The 21,912-nt window shown below is 45.8% G+C and overlaps 1 protein-coding gene across 1 annotated transcript; it reads right to left on the reverse strand.

Moving 5' to 3' along the window:
- Positions 1-771: 771 nt before the first annotated feature.
- POU4F1 (POU class 4 homeobox 1) lies at positions 772-3,848 on the reverse strand. The gene is made up of 2 exons (XM_060769517.2): positions 3,426-3,848; positions 772-1,869 (listed from the first exon to the last, which is right to left on the reverse strand). The coding sequence occupies exons 1-2, from the start codon at positions 3,654-3,656 to the stop codon at positions 805-807; spliced, it is 1,296 nt and encodes a 431-aa protein (XP_060625500.2). The 5' UTR covers positions 3,657-3,848; the 3' UTR covers positions 772-804.
- Between the last annotated feature and the right edge of the window lie 18,064 nt (positions 3,849-21,912).

Genomic DNA, 21,912 nt, shown 5'->3' on the forward strand with positions numbered 1-21,912 from the left:
CCCAACCAACCAAAAGAAAAAGAGCAAAAGGAGACAAAACCTAACCCCAGTTTGACTTTGGAGATCTTTCCTTTCCACTCGCGGGTGGAGAGTCCCCACGTAGCCATGAAATCTGGCCAAATAAATTTGGGAGCCGGGCGAATACCCAGGAAACAAATCATGGAAGTCCAACCAACTAAAATAAAAATAGCAAAAGGAGACAAAACCTAACCCCAGTTTGACTTTCCTTTCCACTTGGGGGTGGAGTGTCCCGCGTGGCCTCCTTGACTGAAGGGGACCCGGGTCAAAGAAGGGACACCCATTCTTCCCCATCCCTCCCCTGAGTCCCTTCTTCCCCCCCCCCCTTCTCTCCGCCTCAGAAATAATAAGAATCGGAACAACCACACACACCACATTTGTAACGACTTGGGTTTGTTTTGGGGGAGTGACGCCCGTTTCAGCCCCCTTCCTCGTTTGACCCCCACCCCTCCCAGTTCCCCCAGCGGTCCTTGGTCCTTGTTCTCCTCTTTTGTAAGAGTCCGAAGTCCAAACGAGGAGACCTCCTTCCTTCTCCCTTCTAAATCGGTACAGAACCGAGGCCTTCCCCCCCCCCCCCAAGAGTGAGTGAGTTTGTTTTGGGGAGGGATGAGCTGTCTCTGTCTCAAGGTATCATGTCTCTCTCCTCCTCCTCCTCCTCCCCTTCCCCCTTTTTTTGTTCTTCCAGTCTGTTTTGGTCTGAGGGTGCCGAGGAGGAGGAGGAGGCGGCGGCGGCGGCGGCTGTGTTTCCCGGCTTGGTCCGTGCCCGGGAGCGCCCCCCCCCCCCGCTCAGTAGGTGGCGGAGAATTTCATCCGCTTCTGCTTCTGTCTCTGGTTGCAGAACCAGACGCGCACCACGTTCTTTTTGAGGTCCAGCTTCTCGGCGATGGCGGCGATCTTCTCGGAGGAAGGCCGCGGCTGGACGGCGAAGTAGGCCTCGAGGGAGCGCTTCTCCGGGGCGGCGATGGAAGTCCGCTTCCGCTTCTTCTCGCCGCCGTTGAAGAGCTCGGGCTTGTTCATCTTCTCCCGCTGGGCGCCCTCGGCCTCCTCCAGCCAGGCCTGCAGGATGGGCTTCAGCGCGATCATGTTGTTGTGCGACAGCGTCAGCGACTCGAAGCGGCAGATGGTGCTCTGGCTCAAGGAGCCCACGCCCGGGATCTTGAGGTTGGCCAGCGCCGAGCCCACGTCCGCCTGCGTCACGCCCAGCTTGATGCGCCGCTGCTTGAACCGCTCCGCGAAGGCCTCCAGCTCCCGCGGGTCCGTGTCCGAGTCGCACAGCGAGGCCAAGCCCGCCGCGCCCGCCGCCGCCGCCGCAGCAGCCGCCGCCGCAGCCGCCGCCGCCGCCTGCCCGCCCGAGCCGCCGCCTCCGTGGTGCGCCGCCACCAGCCCCGCGTGGGTCAGGCCCGAGGGCATGTTCATCGCCGCCGCCGCCGCCGGGTGCGCCAAGTGGCTGAGGCCGTGCATGTGGGAGTGCGGGTGCGGGTGCGGGTGCGAGGAGGTGGAGATCAGGCCCCCGCCGCCGCCCCCGTTGGAGCCTTCGTGGGCCCCTCCGCCGCCGCCGCCGCCTCCTCCGCCCCCGCCGCCGGTCATCAGGGCCAAGGAGGGCGAGGAGATGTGGTCCAGCAGGTCGCCGGGCTCCAGGGCCTGGTGGTGGTGGTGGTGATGGTGGTGGTGGTGGTGGCCCAGCGGGACGGTGGAAGTGGAAGTGCAGGGCACGCTGTTCATGGTGTGGTAGGTGGCGTCCGGCTTGAAGGGGTGGCTCTTGCTCTGCGAGACCGCGATGTCCACCGCCGCCAGCGCCTCCGCCCGCGCCAGCAGGGACTCGTCCAGGCTGGCAAAGAGGTTGCCCTGCAGCTGCGGGAGGGAAGGGGGAAAGGGGGAAAGGGGAAAGGGGAAAAGAAAGAAGAAGGAAAAGGAAGGGAAAGGGAAAGGAAAAGAAATAAGGAAAAGGGGAAAGGGAAAGGAAAGAGAGGGAAGGACAGGACAGGAAGGAAAGGGGGAGGAGGAAGGAAAGGAAAGAGAAAAGAAAGAAAACGGGAAGGGGAAGGAGGGAAAAGGTAAAGGGAAATAAAAGAAGGGGAAAGGGAAAGGCAGGAAGAGAAGGGAAAGGAAGGGAATGGGAAAGGAAAGGAAAGAAGGAGAAGGAAGGGACGATGGAGAGGGAAGGACAGGACATGACAGGACAAGAAACGAAAGGAAGGGAAAGGGAATGAAAGGGAAAGGAAAGGGAAAGGACAAGAAAAGAAAGGGAAAGGGAAGGACAGGAACAGAAAGGAAGGGGACGGGGAATGAAAGGAAAAAAGAAGGAAGGGAAGGGAAGAAGAAGGAGGAAGGATAGGACAATAAGGAAAAGGAAGGGAAAGGGAAAGAGAAAGGGAAGGGGTGAAGAAAGGAAGGAAATACGGAGAGAAGCAAGGGAGGAGGGGAAAAAGCGGAAAGGGAAAAGGAAGAAAGAAGGAGAGGGAATGAATGAATGAATCAAGAAGGAAGGGACAAGGAAAGAAATAAGAAGCAAGGAAAGGAAGAAGGAAAGAAAGGAGAGGGGAGAAAAGGGGTGAGGGAAGGAAGGCAAGAAAGGAAAGAATGGAAAGGTGAAGAAAGGATGGAAAGGGGGAAGAAAGAGAGAAGGAACGAAATAAGGAGAGGGGGAAGAACAGGGAGAAGAGGGGGTAGGGAAGGAAGCAAAGGAGGAAGGGGGGAAGGAAGGGAGAAGGAAAGGAAGATAGAAGGAAGGAATACGGAGGAGAAGGGGGAAAGCAAGGGGAGAAAGAAGGCCGTTAGAAAAGTGAACGCGAAAGAAAGGCAGCGCGGAAGGTAAGCAAAGTGAAAGCCGCGGAGGGAGAAAGTTAGAAAAGAAGGCAGCGAGGAAGGGCGGCGAGGGAGGAAGGGAAAAGCCCAGAAGAAAAAGAACAACAAGAAGAGGATGGAAGAAGAGAAGGAGGAGACGGGAGTGGCAAGGAAAAGCGGCCGCGAAGGGACATTATGGTAGGGAAGGAAGGAAGGAAGGAGAGGCGAAAAGGCAGCGGGGGTGAAGAGGTGGCGGGAGAGAAACGGAAGGGGATCCGAGAAGGACGGAGGGGCACCAGGGGGAAGAGAAGGATGTGGGGAATGTGGGTGAGGAAGAGAAAAAAGAACCCAGCGGTTAGATGGAAGGACTGTGGAGAACTTTTGCTTTGCGATTGTTAATCGGGGGGGGGGGGGGGGGGTCCGAGACAGCAGCGGAACCGAAGGGGAGGAACTGGCTGTGGGTCGTGCTACAAACCGAAATCTCACAACACACAAACAGAGAGAGGAGATGACGGGGCCCCGAGTGAGTTCTGAGTGGGACGCGGGAGGGAGCTCCGCCGAGGAGAGGGAGGCAGGCAGGCAGGCAAGGGACCCGCGTCGGGCGGGCGGAGAAGCGGGCTTACCGGCGGCGTGGGCAGGCAGGCTCTGCGGATGGCCTCGGAGCTGGTGTGGAGCGAGGGGTACTTGTGCTCGGGGAGGGTGGGGTGCATGGCGAAGTGGGGCTGCTTGCTGTTCATGGACATCATCTTGGCGGCGGCTCGGAGGTCCAGGCAGCGCAAGGCGAAGTCCCGGCCAAGCCGCGCCGCCGCGAGTGGAGGGGGTCCGCCGCCGGCCCCGCCGCCTCCGCAGCACATCCGAAGCGGCCGCCGGGGCTGAGCCGAGCCGAGCCGAGCCGCGCCGAGGAGAGGAGAGGAGAAGAAAGCCGAGGAGGAAGGAGAGGCGAGCTGTGCTGAACTGGGCTGGTGGGAGCTCCCCGGGAGCGCGCGCGCACGCCCTCCCGCCCGGCCGCCCTCCTCGCGCGCTCTCCCGGCGCCGGCAGCCGAGGCGCTCGCCTTACACCTGCGCCCCACCTCCCGCGGGCTCCCGGCCGGGTCTACCTCTCGCGAGAACTCGCCGCGCCGCTTTTGACGGACGGGCCTCCTTCCCTGCCCCCTCCTCCCTCCCTCTTCCTTGGCCCCGCCTTCGTCTCTTCCTCCTCCTCGCGCCGGAGCCGTGTGACAAAGGGAGGGCCCCCGCGCGTGGGACGCTCTCGAGGAGCCCGGCACCCCTTTGAACGGGGCCTGCCTCCCGGCTCATCCCCTCCTCGCTTCCTCCTCGCTTGTTTGTTGCCATTCTTACGTCATTCTTTTGCAAGGTGGGGAACCTAAGGACGGTCGGGGTAGGAAAGGCTTTGGCTTTGTGGTCGTCTTAAAGGAAGAGCTGGGCGTTCGCGCGATTCCAAGGGTCCCTCTTCAAGGCTCAAAGGATGCTTCGGTTGGCTCCGCCGGATCTTCGAAGGATGGGTTTCCAGGGATATTCTTCCACATCCTGCTTGGGAATGAGCTTCCCTGTATTGGCCAGGATGGGAGCTCAGGCTCGGAAGGAGTAGGAACTCCCCTTTGAGGCTTCGGGTTGTTTATCCTCCGGGTTGTTTCTCCCCCTCCCTCTTCCGAATAACAAGGCTGGGAATCGGGTTCCTTAAATTAACTTGAGTCCCTAAATCGAGCGGTAAGACTGCCATGGGACCCAGAACTAGTTCCTATTGGGAGCTAGATAACTGTTAACCCCACTTGTTTGCAGGCAGTTGCAAGGGGGAAAGCCATTCCTTTTCTGATCCTTTTCCATTGAAACCTTCTCAAAATAGGAATGCTCTGATAAAGTACACTGTGTTGCTTAGAAGCTACGCCTTCTTCTATTCTCCTTCCCTTCTTCCTCCTCTTTTTTTCCTTCTTCTTTTCCTCCTCCATGCCGCTTTTTTCTCTCTGGATCGAGACTCTGCACATGCCCAGTGTCGTTTGCTCTTAAATAGTGTGCCTTGCCTAAGTGGCAGGCAGGCTTTATTACTCTTGGAAAGGCAAAACAAATAATAATAATAATAATAATAATAATAATAGGACTTATAATAATAATTTATTGCATGGAGTCATAGCTCAATGCTATGGTATCCTGGGAATTCTCTGCCAAAGAGGGCTCCTCTCTCACCGAACTGCAGACCCCATTACGTGGATCCAAGGCAGTCCAAGTTGTGTCAAACTGCATTCTTCTCTAACTTCCTGTCTGCAACACATAATCGTTTCCTAAATGGTCAGAAGATAACACAACAACAGTGTCGATTAAGGCAAAGAAAGGATTAAGAGGCTGAAATAATAAAGCCAAATATTCGATTGAACTTTACTTAAAATTGCAGATAAATATATGCAACAGGCAATTTCTCCAGATCAATCAAAATGGTTTAAATAAAGGCAAGAGGGCAAAGAGAGGAGCGGTAGAGACGCGCAAAGGCACTGCAACAATCCCCATTTCCCTGGCAGGCCTTCCTTTTGCCTTTCTTCTCTCACATTCCCGGATGCCTTCCTTGGGTTTCCTCACTTCGGATTGATCCATGGAAGACAAACATCCTGATCCGTGTTGAGAGCTAGGAGAGGAACACCTACCGAATACCTAAGGATGGCTTCCTTATTTTTAAAAGCCAAGGCGGGCTCGAGAGACCTTGGGTTAATGCAGAATTAATGCAGCTTGACCCTACTTTAATTGCCATGGCCCAAGGCTATGGCATCATGGAAGATGTAGTTTTCCAAGGTCTTTAGCTTTCTGTGCCAAAGCGTGGTTGTGCCTCCCCAACAACAACTCCTCCATGATCCCATAGCATGGAGCCATGACAAAGTGGTGTCAAGCTGCATTAATTCTCCAGTTTAGTTAGACACAGTGCCCCAGGTTTTCTCAAAATCATTTGAGACACATTCACTTCACCGAAGTTTTGGGAAAGAACAAACCTTCAAGATCTGGAGAAATGAACGCCAGATTCATTGGTTACATTTATTTTATGTTTTGCTAATGACATAATTTTTTTGCTTGCATTGTTGGTCAGAAAGTAGCCACCTTCGCATTTTGAGCTTTGATTTAATAAAGCCCAATCACCCATGAGACAAGGGTCAATTTGTTAGTGGCTGGAGATGGTTAGTGCACTAAAGGAGTTTGATATGATTTCTCGAAAATATATTCAGAACAGGGTCTTCAAACAGATGAAGTAACGAGGTGAAGGAGATCCTGAACTACGAATTGTGAGATCCTTAGCTCGAATTATTTCTCTACCAAGAAGTCTTAAACCTGCCACTGTCTTCTAGCCTCAAGGTGTATCTACACTGTAGACTTAATGCAGTTTGACACCACTTTAACTGCCTTCTGTTCAATGTTATGGAATAACCGGGGTTGGAGTTTCACAGGGTCTTTAGTCTTCTCTGCCAAGGTGTGCCTCGCTGCACTACAACTCCCAGGTTTCCTTAGCATTGAGTCCTAGCAGTTTAATTGGTGCCAAAATACCCTCTGTCGCTGGGGCACAATAGGTCTAATTTGTTTTACATTTGATTGGGTTTTTTGAAAGTATTATACATTGATAATGCAAGCGAAAGGCATTTTATCATCATCAACACCATCATCGTCATATCTTCTTTCTTCCAAAAGTAGAACTCTGGGTAGCTGATGGATAGGAATGATTCTCATTCTCACTCTTCTGACTATTTTTGCTGGGAGACGGGGCTTCTCCTTAAAGGCCATTTCAGGAGCTTCCACTGCTGGACAGCTCCCCGTTTACTCCGGTAGAAGGAATGCAGTTTTCCATCACTTTAACTGCCATAGCTCAAAAAGCGATGGGATCATGGGAGTTGCAGTTTTGCAAGATCTTCTGGCTTCTCTGCCAGGAAGTGTTGGTGCCTCATCAAACTAGAAATCCCAGAATTCAATCGCATTGGGCCATGGTTTTATGTTTTCATCTATATGTTGTAACTGCGTTGCCCTGCCTGGAGCCTTGAGGTGAGGCGGGTAAGAAGTAAAACATGGTGATGATGATGATGATGATGATGATGGTGATGATGATGATGATGATGATGATGAAAACTGCTACATTTCCAGCTTCCAGTTGCCTTGCCCTTCTATGGACTGAATTCCCTAAGCCATCCTCTGCCCATGTCCCAAATCCCCCATCCACAGAAACCAGGACCTCACAACCTCTGAGGATGCCTTCCATAGATTCAGGCGAAACGTCAGGAGAGAATGCTTCTAGAACATGGCCATACAGCACGAAAAAATCTGTAACAACCCAGTGATTCCGACCATGAAAGCCTTCGACAATACAGAAACCAGGAACTTGGCTGACCCGACGCCTGCCTCTCCCAAGGGCCTCCTAATCTATTGTAATACTCCCTCTTATTCCTAATGGGGAGCTCTTCTGTGCTCATGAATACTGATGGCTATAAACTCTCAGGCTTGAAGGGCCTGCCTTCATCTGCCGGGCTGGAGTCCATACATGTGTGTGTGTGTGCGCGCTCAATCAAACCGGTGAAATAAACATATCTCTTTCACCAAAAACTTTATTTCACCCAGAACTTTGTTTAGATGCAAGTCCCGAAGATGCGGAAGGGATGCGGTTTGGCACCACTTTAACTGCCATGGCTCAATGCTATGGGATCCTGGAAGTTGTAGTTGTACATGTTCTTTAGCCTTCTCTGTGCTTCAATAAACGACAACCCCCAGGTGTCAAACTGCATAGATTCTACATTGCAGCTGCACCCTTAGTATTTGAACTGCCAACCCAAGTGTGCCTATTGTAATATGTTATATGGACATTATTGTTATTGTGTTATTTTGCTTATGTTGTGTTTTATATGTTTCCATTATTGAGTGCTTTTGTGAGATGCCTCGAGTCCCTTCGGGGAGATGGTGGTGGGATATAAATAAAGTTGTTTATTGTTTTTATTATTATTATTATTATTATTATTATTATTTATTCGGAAGTAAGCCTCAGTTGAAGCTTACTTCTAGATTCTATGCACTCGAAGTAGGAAATAAATACACCTCATTCTATACATTTCTTTGAATTTGTTCAAGGTGTAGAATAGGAATGATATTTCCACAAATCTACACTCTGCTCTGAGGCTGAGAGAGAGTGACTCACTTAAAGTGGGCTTTCATGGCCAATAGAGATTTGAAGCCTGATCTCTAGAGCCAAAGGGTCTTTCCACATAGCCCTATATCCCAGAGTATCAAGGCAAGAAACCCCACATTATGAGAGTGTGGACTCAGGGCCCTTCCACACAGCCCCGTATAGGCAGGAAATCCCACATTATCTGAATGTGGACTCAGGGCCCTTCAACCCAGCCCTATATCCCAAAATATCAAGGCAGGAAATCCCACAATATCTGAGTGTGGACTCAGGGCTCTTCCATACAGCCCTATATCCCAGAATATCAAGTCCCACAATATCTGAATGTGGACTCAGGGCTCTTCCATACAGCCCTATATCCCAGAATATCAAGGCAGGAAATCCCACATTATCAGAGTATGGATTCACGGCCCATCCACACAGCTCTATATCCCAGAATATCAAGGCAGGAAATCCCACATTATGAGAGTGTAGACTCGGTTAACCCAGTTCAAAACAGATATTGTGGTATTTTCTGCCTTGATATTCTGGGATATAGAGCTGTGTGGAAGGGCCCATAGTCCAACACTCAGACCATTGCCCCATTTTGGCTATATACTTTGCAGTCTTTATGCCAGAGAGTTTGCAAGGGACTGGCCCACTCTTTGTGATCTAAAGAAGCTGGGTTGGCATGTGACATATGGGTAAAGGCTTCAACGTTTAGAGAAGAGGGAGCCAGCGTGGTTTGAGTTTTGGACTCTGGAGACTCAGTTTCAAATCTCCTCTTGACCACAAATACTTATAGGGTGACCTTGGGCGAGTCACACTCCTTCAGCCCCAGAGGGTGGCAATTGCAGACTCTGAAGTAATATCAAAGAAAACTCTGTTATTAGAGACTTGACCATTGTTTTACCTGGGTATGAAAGAGCCTTAAAGCCATAGATAGAGGAGGACTCTATCAACCGGCCATTTTTGTGACCCTGGGAGAGAGAGGTAGCACACCGCAAGTCTGCAAGTAGAGTGTGACAAGTCCAGGGATGTCCCTGGGAAGCTGGCTTCGGGCGGAGAAGGGCGGGGAGGGGGCGTGGAGGAGCCCACGACCCCTGCCTTCAAGCAGCTGCGTCTGGTTGAATGCGCAAAAAGTCTTTCCATGTCCTAATGAGGATTTTCCCTGACAACAGCAAGGCCTGGCTCATTAAAGCGAGGCGCAAGCTGCAACCACGGCTCGGGCTGCCAAAGTGTAGAATGTTGTCCTATTAAATATGGAGAAGCTGGATTGTGATTTCCAAATCCCAGGCCGGCCTCCCAAATCCCCTTCAGGGAGGGGGGCACCGAGGGCGGGGGAAGGCTTTCGGTCCAAAGGACTGACTCTGTGTGCAAGGGATGCGTGCCAATGGAAGGAAGCGTGGCCCACAAACACAGCACAAGCCAGGCAAATGGAAGGCTGGCTGGCTGGCTTCTCCACAGCCCCATCCCATAATAGTCTTCGCACCAGTTAGGAGTTCAGCGAGGTTTGATCCCAAGGAAGCAAGCGATTCTCCAGATGTGACCCTTCATCTCCTTGGGATTCTTGGAATTGCAGGTCAAACCACTTCCTTCCAGGTCTGCCAAATGCAATAAGAGACACGTGTCCTCAACCTAGAATTTCAGCAGGCCTTGCTTATCCTCTCAGGGTAAATCGACACTAGTGTTCTTAGACATCCCTTTAACTGTCACGGAACACAGAGATTTGTAATTTTGCAAGGTTTTGAGCCTGGTGCCTCACGAAACCTCAACCCCCCAGGATTCCATAGCTTCTAGCTATGGCAGTTAAAGTGGTGTCAAACTGCATTCATTCTCCAGTGTAGATGCACTCAGAGCCTTGGGAATAATGAATCTATGAAGTTCTTGTTGGAAATAGCAACCTTCTCAAGCCTCCACTGGTTATTTATTATGTATACAATTGCTTGCTGTATTGCATATGGTGTATTGGTATGCAATTTGACCGTAACTCTTTGTTGTAGAAGGGGCTGCAGACCATGTGATCAGAACTGGGCAAGTTCAGGACTCAGACTCCATTTTAGAACTGTGTTTGCTTTAGATATCAGTGGTTACTTACTTAGACAATCCCTCGTTGTCTGAGTAGGATTGTCTTCCAAGATTGGTGTACTGGTGGTGGGTACGTAGGTGACTGTGGAGCCCTATTCTTGACTTACATGTTCTCCCGCAGTGAGGGCATTGGTTTTCAGGTGGAAGGCGGTTCCGGTCTGGGTTGCCTTAACACCTTCCTCTTGGCACGTTTCTCTCTTTCGCCCTCCATTTGTGCCTCTTCAAATTTTACAGCACTGCTGGTCACAGCTGACCTCCAGCTGGAGCGCGCAAGGGCCAGGGCTTCCCAGTTCTAGACTTCAGTGGAGGTGTATGCTTTCAATAGACTGCAGGAACAGTACAGTTTAGACTTCAGTTCAGTAAGATGTATGTTTAGAAACTAGACCAGTGGTTCTCAGCCTGTGGGTCCCCAGGTATTTTGGCCTACAACTCCCAGAAATCACAGTCAGTTTACCAGCTGATAGGATTTCTGGGAGTTGAAGACCAAAACATTTGGGGACCCGCAGGTTGAGAACAACTGGACTAGACAGAGACTCTGTTAGACTCTCAAACCAGAGAGATGCTTTGGACTATGACTATTGTTTCTAAGAATGATGCCCTGTGTTACCTACACAGAAAAACTACTTAAAATCCTATTGTAACTGGATACAATAGGTACCTGTATGCTGAATATATGAAGTTTATGAGTTAACCAATTATGTTACTTTTAAAGAAGATTGTTTATTTTGTCTCTTGAGAGCATTATTTAAAGGCAAATATATTTTAAGGGAGTGTAAATGTTTTTGGGCAACTAAAAGAAACTCCGCTGATATATATATGACCAGTTGTTTTCTAAAAGTTTATGAATACCATTTCCAAAATGGTTATGGAGATCTACATTTTCCAAAAGTTCTGACAAAGTAGAATTGTGTATTATTATTATTATTATTATTATTATTATTATTATTATTATTGAATATCACAATATCAGTTGTTCCACCACAAGATCCATACTGTGCTGACTTACAGGTAGGGCTTATAACTGTTAGTTTAGTGTTAAAGTAGTGTCAAACTGCATTAATTCTACAACACAGATGCACCCATGACCTGCCAGCATAGAAAAATAGTCACCAATCCTCTCAAACTCAAAGCCCACAAATAAATGCAACAGGCAAGTATCAAAGTCCAGTGTTAATTCAAAAGCTGATTCACACGTGCAAATCCATCACTCTATTTATCTTTCTGGCCACTGAGACTTGAACAGAGAAGTGGAAAAGGATCTGATTGAAAAATCAATGTGTCCAGAGGGAATAGGACAGCTCTGTATTGCTTTGTTTTCCTCTCCAGGGCCATCCAGTCATGCACACACAAAAATCTTCACTGAGTATTGCAGTATCCAAAAGTTAGACTTGTGTGTATCAACTATCTTACAGCCTGTGAAGGTGGAGGAAGCAGTGATTTTTATTATTTGATTCCTAATTCCTAATTCCCATCAGTTCCAGCCTGTACCACTATTGGTTAGAAATGATAGGCAATGTAGCTTTTATCACCTACAGGATCTCCATCTTTGTTGTATAGTTCCCAGGATTGGTGCTGTCCAGGTATTGCAACTTGCACAGTCAAAGGTGATGGGAACTGTAGTCTTACAGAAGATTACCCTAACCCATTTCTCTTGTGGAGCCACCCAAATGAAAGCCTTATTGTAGAGCCATTCTATAGTCTGTTAGGATTAAAGTAGCAGCATGGGCCTTATACCAGGACTATGGAGTCCAAAACGCCCTCTCTCAAGTCTCTGAAGAAGGCAATGGGAACAGAGATCACATCTTGCCAGAAGCTTTTGTGTTGGTATATGTCTCTAAGGCCCCTTCTACACTGCCATATAATTCAGATTATCAAATATGATAACATTTTTATCTGAATTATATGAGCCTACACTGCCATATAATCAAGTTCAAAGCAGATAATCTGGATTTTATATGGCAGTGTAGAAGGGGCCTAAATCATCTGTGGACACATGGCAAAATGTTGGGGAATCTGAGCTGTTAGGCTCATCAGTTGGGGTGATTCCACCATAAATAGAGAAGAGTACCAGAAGTAAACTTCATAACCAACAGAAACTTAGGTGTGGTGTGCTGGGATAGGCTTCTATTCTTTAAGATGGCTCAGGGTTGCAGAAGTTTAGGTTCAAAAATATTTATTTACGTAAAAGTAATACATTCTTGATGGAAAAGGTCTTGGGGTAAACTAGCTTACTAAATCTCATCTTCTAAAGGAGGTAAAAGGTAAAAAAAGTCAATGCACCTACATTTTGCCTAGAGAGAGACAAAATAGGTAGAAAGAAAAGCAGAATTATGAAAAATTATTTAAAACTCAGGGCAGTTAAAACTTAAAAAGGAAGTCCTCTCACAGAATTCCATTACTCCTCCATCAAAAGGGGAGGAGACAGTGGACTAGCAGTGAAGAGGAAAGACAAAGCCCTTTTGGGAAACATGTATAGGATTGTGGGGGAAGGAATCCCTTAGCTTAGCCCTGTTTCTAGCCTACTCATTGAGGACTGGAAACTTGATGACACAAGAGGCTTGTGAAGTCCAAGAATGAAACCCCATACAAACCTATGGACTTTTCTTAGTGTTTTCTACAGAAGGGTCACTCAGAGATGGTTCTGCCAGTTCTATTCTCCGAAATACATCCTACAGCACCTGCTGTTTGTCAGTGGTCTCCCACCCATGCCCTAACCACGACCGACCCTGCTTAGCTTCCATGATTAGGCAGGATCTGGTGTCTTTAGGGTATTTAGGATCTAGGGATGCATTTGCACTGTGGAATTAATGCAGTTTTGCCATTTTAACTTCTATGGCTCAGTGCTATGAAAACATGGGGTGCTTAGTTTGGTAAGGTAACAACACTCTTTAGCAGAGAAGGTTAAAGAAAGACCTTGTAAAAGGACTACTCCCATTATGCCATAGCATTGAACAAGGGCAGTTCAAGTTGTCCCAAGCTGCATTGATTCTACAGCAGTAGTTCTCAACCTTCCTAATGCTGCGACCTCTTAATACAATTTCTCATGTTGTGGTGACCCCTAACCATAACATTATATTAGTTGGTACTTCATATAAATAGTAATGTAAATATCTGATATGCAGGATGTATTTTCATTCACTGGACCAAGTTTGGCACAAATACACAATACGTCCAAATTTGAATACTGGTGGGGTTGGGGGGGGGGATTGATTTTGTCATTTGAGAGTTGTAGTTGCTGGGATTTGTAGCTAACATATAATCAAAGAGCATTCTGGAATCCACCAACGATGGAATTGAATTAAACTTGGCACACAGAATTGCCATGGCCAACAGAAAATACTGGAAGGGTCTGTTGGCCATTGACCTTGAGTTTTGGAGTTGTAGTTCACCTACACCCAGAAAGCACTGTGGACTCAAACAATGAATTGATCTGGACCAAACTTGGCACAAATACTTAATATGCCCAAATGTGGACACTGGTGGTGTTTGGGGAAAATAGACCTTGACATTTAGGAGTTGTAGTTCCTGGGATTTATAGTTCCCCTACAATCCAAGAGCATTCTGAACTCCACTAACGATTGAATTGAACCAAACTTGGAAGACAAAACCCCCATGGCCAACAGAAAATATTGTTTTCTGATGGTCTTTGGCGATCCCTCTGACACCCCCTAGTGACCCCACAGGGGTCCTGACCCCCAAGTTGAGAAACTTTGTTCTAGAAAGACATCATCATAAATCATCACTCTTGGACAGCACCAAAACAAGATCATGGATCTGCATCACATTTGCATGTGTTTATCCATAGATAGGGATGCAAATGCGGAATATATATATATATATATATATATATATATATAACATGAATATAGTATTCATATTATATAGTATTTCCACAGTCTGCCCCCCCCCCCCCCGGTCCCGACCCCCAGGTTGAGAAATGTTGTTCTACAGTGTTGTCCAGGCCTGGGCAAACTTCGGTCCTCCAGGTGTTTTGGACTTCAATTCCCACAATTCCTAACAGCTTACCTAGGTCTCTCTTAGGGGCTCCATCACTCAAACGACTTGAAGGCACAGAACAAAAAAGAGTGCATGTAGATCTACACTATATATATATATATATTTAAGTTAGGACATGTATGGGAGAGAGGAGTTCAGAGAAGCTGGGAGGGGAAAGGGGGAGCGGAATGGGAAGGAGAGATGTTGTAAACACCACCACCGGAGGAGCCTGGGGCTTGTCCAAAAAGTCCAGGAGGGACCAGGCGGGCGCCCTCCTGGCCCTTTCCCCTCCCTCCCTCCTTTTTGCCAATCCGAATCCATTCAGGGGGAAAAGGGAGCGGGAAAGAGAGGGGGCGAGGAGGGAGAAGCCTGGGAAAGAGTTGCTTTGTCATGTAACACATTGCGCTGATTTATTATAAAATTTTAACGAAATCATGCATATTTTAACAGCCTTTAATCACTGCATGAAAATTTAATTCATGAACTGTAGCACGTTTAAATAAATGAAGTGTTAATTCATTAGGATTAATTAATTTGTTAAAGGATTGTGGGCAAGGTTAAGGTGGAAGGGAAACTCTTTTGTTGGTTTCGCACGGTTTCCTCGCCAGGTTTGGTTAGCAGTCATCATCCTAATTAAAGAAAGGGAAGGAAAGGGATCGCAGGCTTGGGCTGGAAGAGAGGGGAAAACACGCATCCATGGGACACAAAGACAATCCATACCCACACGATGACATTAGATTATGGGATCCATCTACACCAGGGATGGGCAAACTTGGGCCCTTCTGATGTTTTGGACTTCAATTCCCACAATTCCTAATAGCCTCAGGCCCATTCCTTTCCCCCCTCAACCACACGATGACATTAGATTATGGGATCCATCTACACCAGGGATGGGCAAACTTGGGCCCTTCAGATGTTTTGGACTTCAGTTCCCACAATTCCTAATAGTCTCAGGCCCTTTCCTTTCCCCCTCAACCACTTAATTGTGGGAATTGAAGTCCAAAACATCTGAAGGGCCCAAGTTTGCCCATACCTGACCTACACTGTAAAATTAATGCAGTTTGACACCTATTTCACCATGCCTGAACACTATGGAATCTTGAGAGTTGTCATATTACATAGTCTTAAGCTTTTTCTGCCAAAGAGCTCTGGTGTTTCACCAAACTACAACTCCCAATATTCCACAGCATTGATCCATGATGACTAAAGCATCAAACTGCTTTAGTTCTACAGTGTAGACATGGGCCAAAGACACAATCTGTTGGGGAATCTGAGACGTTAGATTCAAAATAACCCTCAGTTGGGGTGATTCCACCATATATAGCAGAGTACTAGAAGTAAACTTCCTAACCAGAAGAAACTTAGGTATGGTGAGCCAGGATAAGCTTCTATTCAACAGGAGGGCACAGGATTGCAGAGTCTCAGCTTTAGGTTCAAAATATTTATTGAAGTAAAAAGAAAACCATTCTAGATAGAAAAGATCTTGCAGTTAACTCATTTACTAAAACTCATATTATAAGAAAGGTAAAAGGGTTAAACAAAATCAAAATATACATGCAGTTACATTTTGCCTGGAAAGAGGCAAAAAGTGTCCTCACTAGAAGGAAGAAAAGGCAGAGAGAGCAACAATGGAGAATGATCACATGGCCAAACCCAGGACAACACAAATGCCTTTACAGAGCAAGTTAGCTCATGTCTCACAGAGATTCAATAGCTACATCTTCAAAGGGGGAGGAGATAGTGGCAAGCAAGAAGAGTAAAGAGAAAGGCCCCTTCTGGGATAAGTATGCATAGGAATGTGGGGAGGGAGAGGAATCTCTCACTCTAATCCTATATCTAGTTTAGCTACTCATTGAGGTCTGCAGACTTGATGACACAAGAGACATGTGCATTCCAGGGATGAAACCCAGCACAATCTCTGGAAATCACCCTATAAATATACCTGGATTGCAGTCTAATTTCCATAGTAGAATCAATTGTGGGAAGAAATCAAATGAGAACATTGCTGCTCGTCTTTATTATTGTTTGCATTCATTACAATCCACTCTGGGATCTAACTACTTAGTGTGGATATCCTTAAATAATCCTGAAACTATACCCTTGTGAAATTGCATACAGTAACATCACAGTCTTCAGATGACAGTCTTCTCTTGGGAAAAAAGTTACCTTTGGAACTAAAACTCCCAGAAGCTAAGATGGCTGCGGGATATGGAAAGTTCAACAAACAATTTCCATTCTAAGAGTTTTCCAAGGAAAAGGGGTCAGGGATATCTAATAAAAGTATCTTCCCATGAACAGCATTTCCTATGTGTTGGGATGCATGAGTGCCGTGACAACAACAACAACAAAATAATATTTATATTCCACTCTATCTTCCTGAGGGACTCAGGGTGGATTACAGAACACATATACGGAAAACATTCAATGGCATTATACAATTAATAAGAACAGATAATACATAAACAGAGGTATAGGCTTTCCCATCTTTTCCCATCTCTGGCATCTGGAGGCTATGCTCAACTCTGGCCATGGGGAGGTGCTGTCACTCCATCTTCCATGCCGAGGAGCTTTGTTGTCTGTAGATGTCCTCCCAATTGAATCGCCGGCATGTTCTTATGGGCGCCTTATTATTACCTCCCTGCTTAAAGTGGTACCTATTTATCTACTCACATTGCTGTTTTTTATCTGCTAGGTGAGCAGAAGCTGTGCTGCCTGTGGGATTGGCAAGATTTTCTACAGCTGGTGGTTTAACCTGCTGTGCTAAAGCCCAGCCTAATAATGTCGTTGAGTTTCATCCCTGGACTGCACAAGTCTCTTGTGTCATCAGATCTCCAGACCTCAATGAGTAGATAGACTACAGATAGGATTAGGCTGAGGGATTCCTTCCCCACATTCCTCTGTCTTTCCTCCTTCATCTTGCCACTGTCTCCTCCCCCTTTGAAGCTGCAGCGGTGGAATCTCTCTGAGTGAACTTCCTTTTTTAAAGGTATTTTTTGTTGTACACCAGAGCAGGAACATCTGGCACAATCACAGGCTGAACAAGCTGACATTCAACATTTTTATTGCCCTGGGCTTGGCCATGTGGCCATTTGCCACAATTGCTTCTTCTGCCTTTTCTTCCTTCCAGTGAGAATGCACATTTTGCCTCTCTCTTTAAGCAAAATGTAGCTGCATGGATTTTTTAAAAAAACTTTTTAACCTTTACCTGTCTTAGAAGATGAGATTTAGAAAGCTAGTCAGCTCCAATATCTTTTCAATCAAGAATATATTTCTTTTACTTCAAGAAATATTTTTGGACCTAAAGTTCTGACTCTGCAATCCTGTGCCATCCTAAAGAACAGAAGCTTATCCCAGCTCATCACATGTAAGTTTCTGCTGGTTATGAAGTTTACTTCTGTACTCTGCGATATTTATGGTGGAATCACCCCAACTGAGGGTTATTTTTGAGCCTAACAGATTCCCCAACAAATGCAGCAGAAATTCAGTCCAAATTTGGCTAGTGATCATGCTTTTAAACATCTCCCAATTGAACTAGCAGTCCTGTATCTGATTCAACCAGGCTCCAAGGATGAATATCATTACTATTGACACACACTCAAGAAATATCCTTACAATGTGTACAAATATTATGGGTAGCCAATTCCACTCTTTTACTAGATCCAGAAACAAAATCATCCCAATCCCAGAATACATTGAGGTTTATTAGGAATTACCAACACTAGAATGCCACAAAGTCACGAGCAAGCTTTTGAATTCTGCAGAATTCTTTATCAGGAGGAATGTGTCTGTGCATTTCTAACAAAGATAAAGCAGCTGAGTTAAGCATCATGTTGTTGGTCCAAAGTCTGCATATTGAGCTTGATTGACGATGGTGACATCATGATTTCAAATTGGCATAGCTTCACCTACTGTTACTCTTATCTGAGTGTGATCCCAATAAATAGCAGAGGAGAAACATCACATCTTCAAGTGTTGGCTTATGCTCTGGTGAGATGCTGAAGTGACAATGCTGTGGATGGGAGGAGAGTCCATTTTGCATCTCAGAATAGCCGTTTGTAGTGCTTGGATTTTAAAAACCAATTACTTTGGCCAAGCAGGAGAAATAGCGAGAAATTGTATCTGTAAGAGCATCAGATCTTGGGGTTTTGTTTTTGAACTTAAGAAAGGTCAGGTCAGTCCTCTTTGGTACATAGATGGGAGATTGTTGAATACCATGAGTTGTAGGGTGTCTTTCAAAGGAAGGAACTGACAAAAACCATCTCTGCATATTCCTTGCCTAAGATAGCTCTAAACATGTATGGGGTTGCTATATGATGACAGAAAACAAAGTCACATACACACACGGCAGTAACTTACAACTCTGAAAGCACTAACTGTATGATGATAACTAATTAGCTAGAAGCCCTACCTATGAGTCAGCACAATAATTTGCAGTGGAACAATTGATAATATACAACTCACAAAAGAAGAAAATGCACAAGCTATAGCTTGTCAGAACATTGCAGATTCATCATTGTTGCTAAGGTTCTGTCTTCTTGGCTATTGTTTTGTAATTCTCAGTTATTGCAATAAAATAACTTTGATTGGTCAGTTTTCATCTCTTTTGGCTGTGATTAAACTGAGTGTTATTGTCTCCACCATATTAGAGGGCATATGGATCTACAAAAGGCGATTGTCCACTTGGGCTGTGTGCTCAAATCCATCACTTTACACCAGATTACACACATAATTTTGGGTCTTAAATCGATCATATAGAGATGTGCAGTCAAAACAGATGCAAAACATTTATAAGCCAAATTGGTTATAAAGATTATTCAATTACATTAAATCTCATAATGCTTTTCTAGACATACAGTCCATATTCTGGAAAACCTCAGCTTCTCTCATCTTCTTCTTTCTCTCATCTCTCAACTGAAAACAAGAGCGTAGTATGTTTGATACCATGAAGGCAATACCTAAGGTAAAGTTAAAGGTTTTCCCCTGACATCAAGTCCAGTTGTGTATGACACTGGGGTGTAGTACTCATCTTCATTTCAAAGCTGAAGAGCCGGCATTGTCCACAGACGCCTCCAAGGTTATGTGGCCGGCATGACTGCATGGAGTGCCATTGCATTCCTACCTATTGATCGACTTCCATTTGCATGTTTTTGGACAGAAGCTGTTTTGGCAGAAGCTGGGGCTAACAGCGGGAGCTCACCCCACTCCCTGGATTCAAACCACCAACCTTTTGGACAGCAAGTTCAGCAGCTCAGTGGTTTAACCTGCTGCACCACCATGGGCTCCTTAGGCAATACCTAGTGATGCTCAAAAGACAGAACAAGACATACCATGTAGCAGGATAAACCAATTTGCTTTTGATGACTACCTGGTAGAAGAAATTGGTATCGGACAGCACAGTTTTGCACATGCCCACATGAAGCTAGTGAGGCTTACTATCAGATATGTGGAAATTAAATTACTTCCTAAATGGAGGAGAAAAAGGATGCTCCTTTCTTCCTCCTTGGCCTTAGTACTGTTTGTACTCTAATTCAGGCAGGAAATGCCATTAACTGCCCTCATTTTAAAAAAATATATGGAAAGGATTGCCAGTAATAGCTGAGACTCAGGGATCATAAGATGAACTGGAAAATCTTGAAACTCCCTGTTTTTGTTCCTGTTCTTTTGTTTTGGAAATTTACACTACACTTCTGCCATTACAGTTTCTTGGGTCAGTTTACATTAACCCAGTATTTCCCAAACTGAAATGTTCCACTCCACGGCTGTTTGTCTGTGTTATCCCAGACCTAGAATAGATGGCTGCCACCAATGCTTCATCTACACCAGGAAGATTAGTCAGGTGTGTATCTACTCAAGAGCATTGGCCCTGCTGGAAAATCACCTCAATCTCCACGTTGGCACCATTTCTCTATACTAGCCATGGAGTTCATTGTGAGCAATTCCTGCTGATTGTGTGGGCACCTTGTTCCGATATCAGAAGACAGAGTAGGCGATGGCTGTTCACAGCAAGCTCCATAGCGGCAGTGAGCAACACAACAACATGGAGTATGAGCCATCCACTTTGTGCTCATGGGCACACGGAAAGGGTAGTGGCGATGTCCATCTAGACAGGAAATCAGTCAGAAATGCATTTAATCCAGCTTTCCAGACCGCCACAAGGTCTGCAGATCCTCTGGAATTTTATCCAGATTCCAGAGTCTCCCTCAACTTTGTCTAAAGTGAGGTAAAATCAAGCTAAGACCAGAAAATCTAGATTACTCACCTGAAGTTCCCAAGTGCCACGAAGGCAGCCAGGTGGTTAGTACAGAAAAATTCCAAAGAACATAGCAACTTATTTTCAGGACAACAAATTTCACAGAGATTGAGGAAAGAGAAATGGCAGCAATAAGAGGAAACAATACTAATGCTTAACTAGTGCAATATTGCTTTGATTATAACGCTTAAATAATACCTTGGTGGAAATTAATCAGTTAATTTATGAAACATTATTGGAGTCTAGATGTGAAACGTGATCAGTGGAAGATCTTTCAGTCTCTTCATCAAGAAGTATTATTCTAGGGCCTCTTTTACACAGCTGTATAAAATCCAGATTATCTGCTTTGAACTGAGTTATCTGGCAATGTAGACTCAGATAAGCCGATTCAAAGCAGATGTGAATTATCTGCCTTGATATTCTGGATTAAATGGCAATGGAGAAGGGCTCTCAGTCAGGGGTTCTTAACTGTGTAATAGTGAGAGGTTCTGTGACACCATGCTGCTACCTACCTACTCCTCTTTCCTCCTTCTGAAAAAAGCAGGAAAATTAAAGTTTGGAGCACTTTTTATCATTTCTGAAAAACCTTACTTTGACTGTACCTCCTGAATGGTTTAGACAGGTGTTGTTGGTGTGAATAACTAGTATCCATCATGCAGTTATGCATTTGTAACCTAGAGCTAAGAACCCATAGCGGTTCCATTTTCACTAAAACTACCTAGTCATGACAGTGCATTGTCATGGGGAATACTTTCCAAACCTATGTATTTTGGTAACCACTGCATTTAGTGATTGGAGTGCAGTGTGTGAGGATGTAACAATCAGAAACAGCACCTCTGTTGCATTTCCTTGTCACAGCCTTGCTTACTCATGGGAAAGAGGGTTAGAAATGCCATCCACCTGAACTTTGGGGGCCAGCAGAATGCACCTCTTTTGCCTGATCTGATCTGCTGTTTCTTAGGTAGGGTTTGGGGGATAAGTTGGGCTGGTTTAACCCTGCCTGTCCCACCAAACAAAGATTTGTGTAGCAATGACAGAGGGTGTTCTCAGCCATGTACCCTATTTGTAGAATGCCCTTCCCAAAACAGCTGGCCTGGCAGCCACAATGATCCTTTGCTATGAGCACTGTCTCTTGCTGTTAGCTCTTTGAATCGTATCTGTTTAAGTAGATGGGGAATCTTGAATTTACATTTGGTATTTACTTCTGTTAACTGACCTGTTGGTATGTGTTGTTCTTATTTGAACTTTTGAAATGTTCTAAGTGAATCATAACTGAATTAATTTTAGAAAGCATTACAATTGTAAATTTTGTTATTTGATCTGCTTGTTTTTGTGAACCACTTTGAGCTCAGCGTATCATGGAAAATGGGACATACAAATAAACTGATTATAATTATCTTTTTGATACTGAGTAAAGAGATTTGTATTTTTCCAGGCAATGTAGGTTTTAAATGGTTATCACGGTAATGTTATTTTCTTCAGTCTTTTACATTTTGAATTACGTTTTGTTGCTTTTAATCCTTTATGAACTGTTTTTTATTGTGCTGGCCCAGATAACTTTTTGTTATGTGATAGTATATAGTAGGATTCCCACATCCATGGTGGAAATGTTCCAGTACTTTGTGTGCATAAAGTGAAACCATGGATAATAACAAACCCG

This window comes from Anolis sagrei, chromosome 3 (assembly GCF_037176765.1).
Source record: "Anolis sagrei isolate rAnoSag1 chromosome 3, rAnoSag1.mat, whole genome shotgun sequence".
NCBI lineage: Eukaryota > Metazoa > Chordata > Lepidosauria > Squamata > Dactyloidae > Anolis > Anolis sagrei.

Coding starts and splice junctions, on each gene's coding strand:
- POU4F1 (XM_060769517.2), bottom strand. CDS start 3,656: ATGTGCTGCGGAGGCGGCGGGGCCGGCGGCGGACCCCCTCCACTCGCG. Junction 1,870..3,425: donor CCTGCCTGCCCACGCCGCCG/GTAAGCCCGCTT, acceptor TCCCTCCCGCAG/CTGCAGGGCAACCTCTTTGC.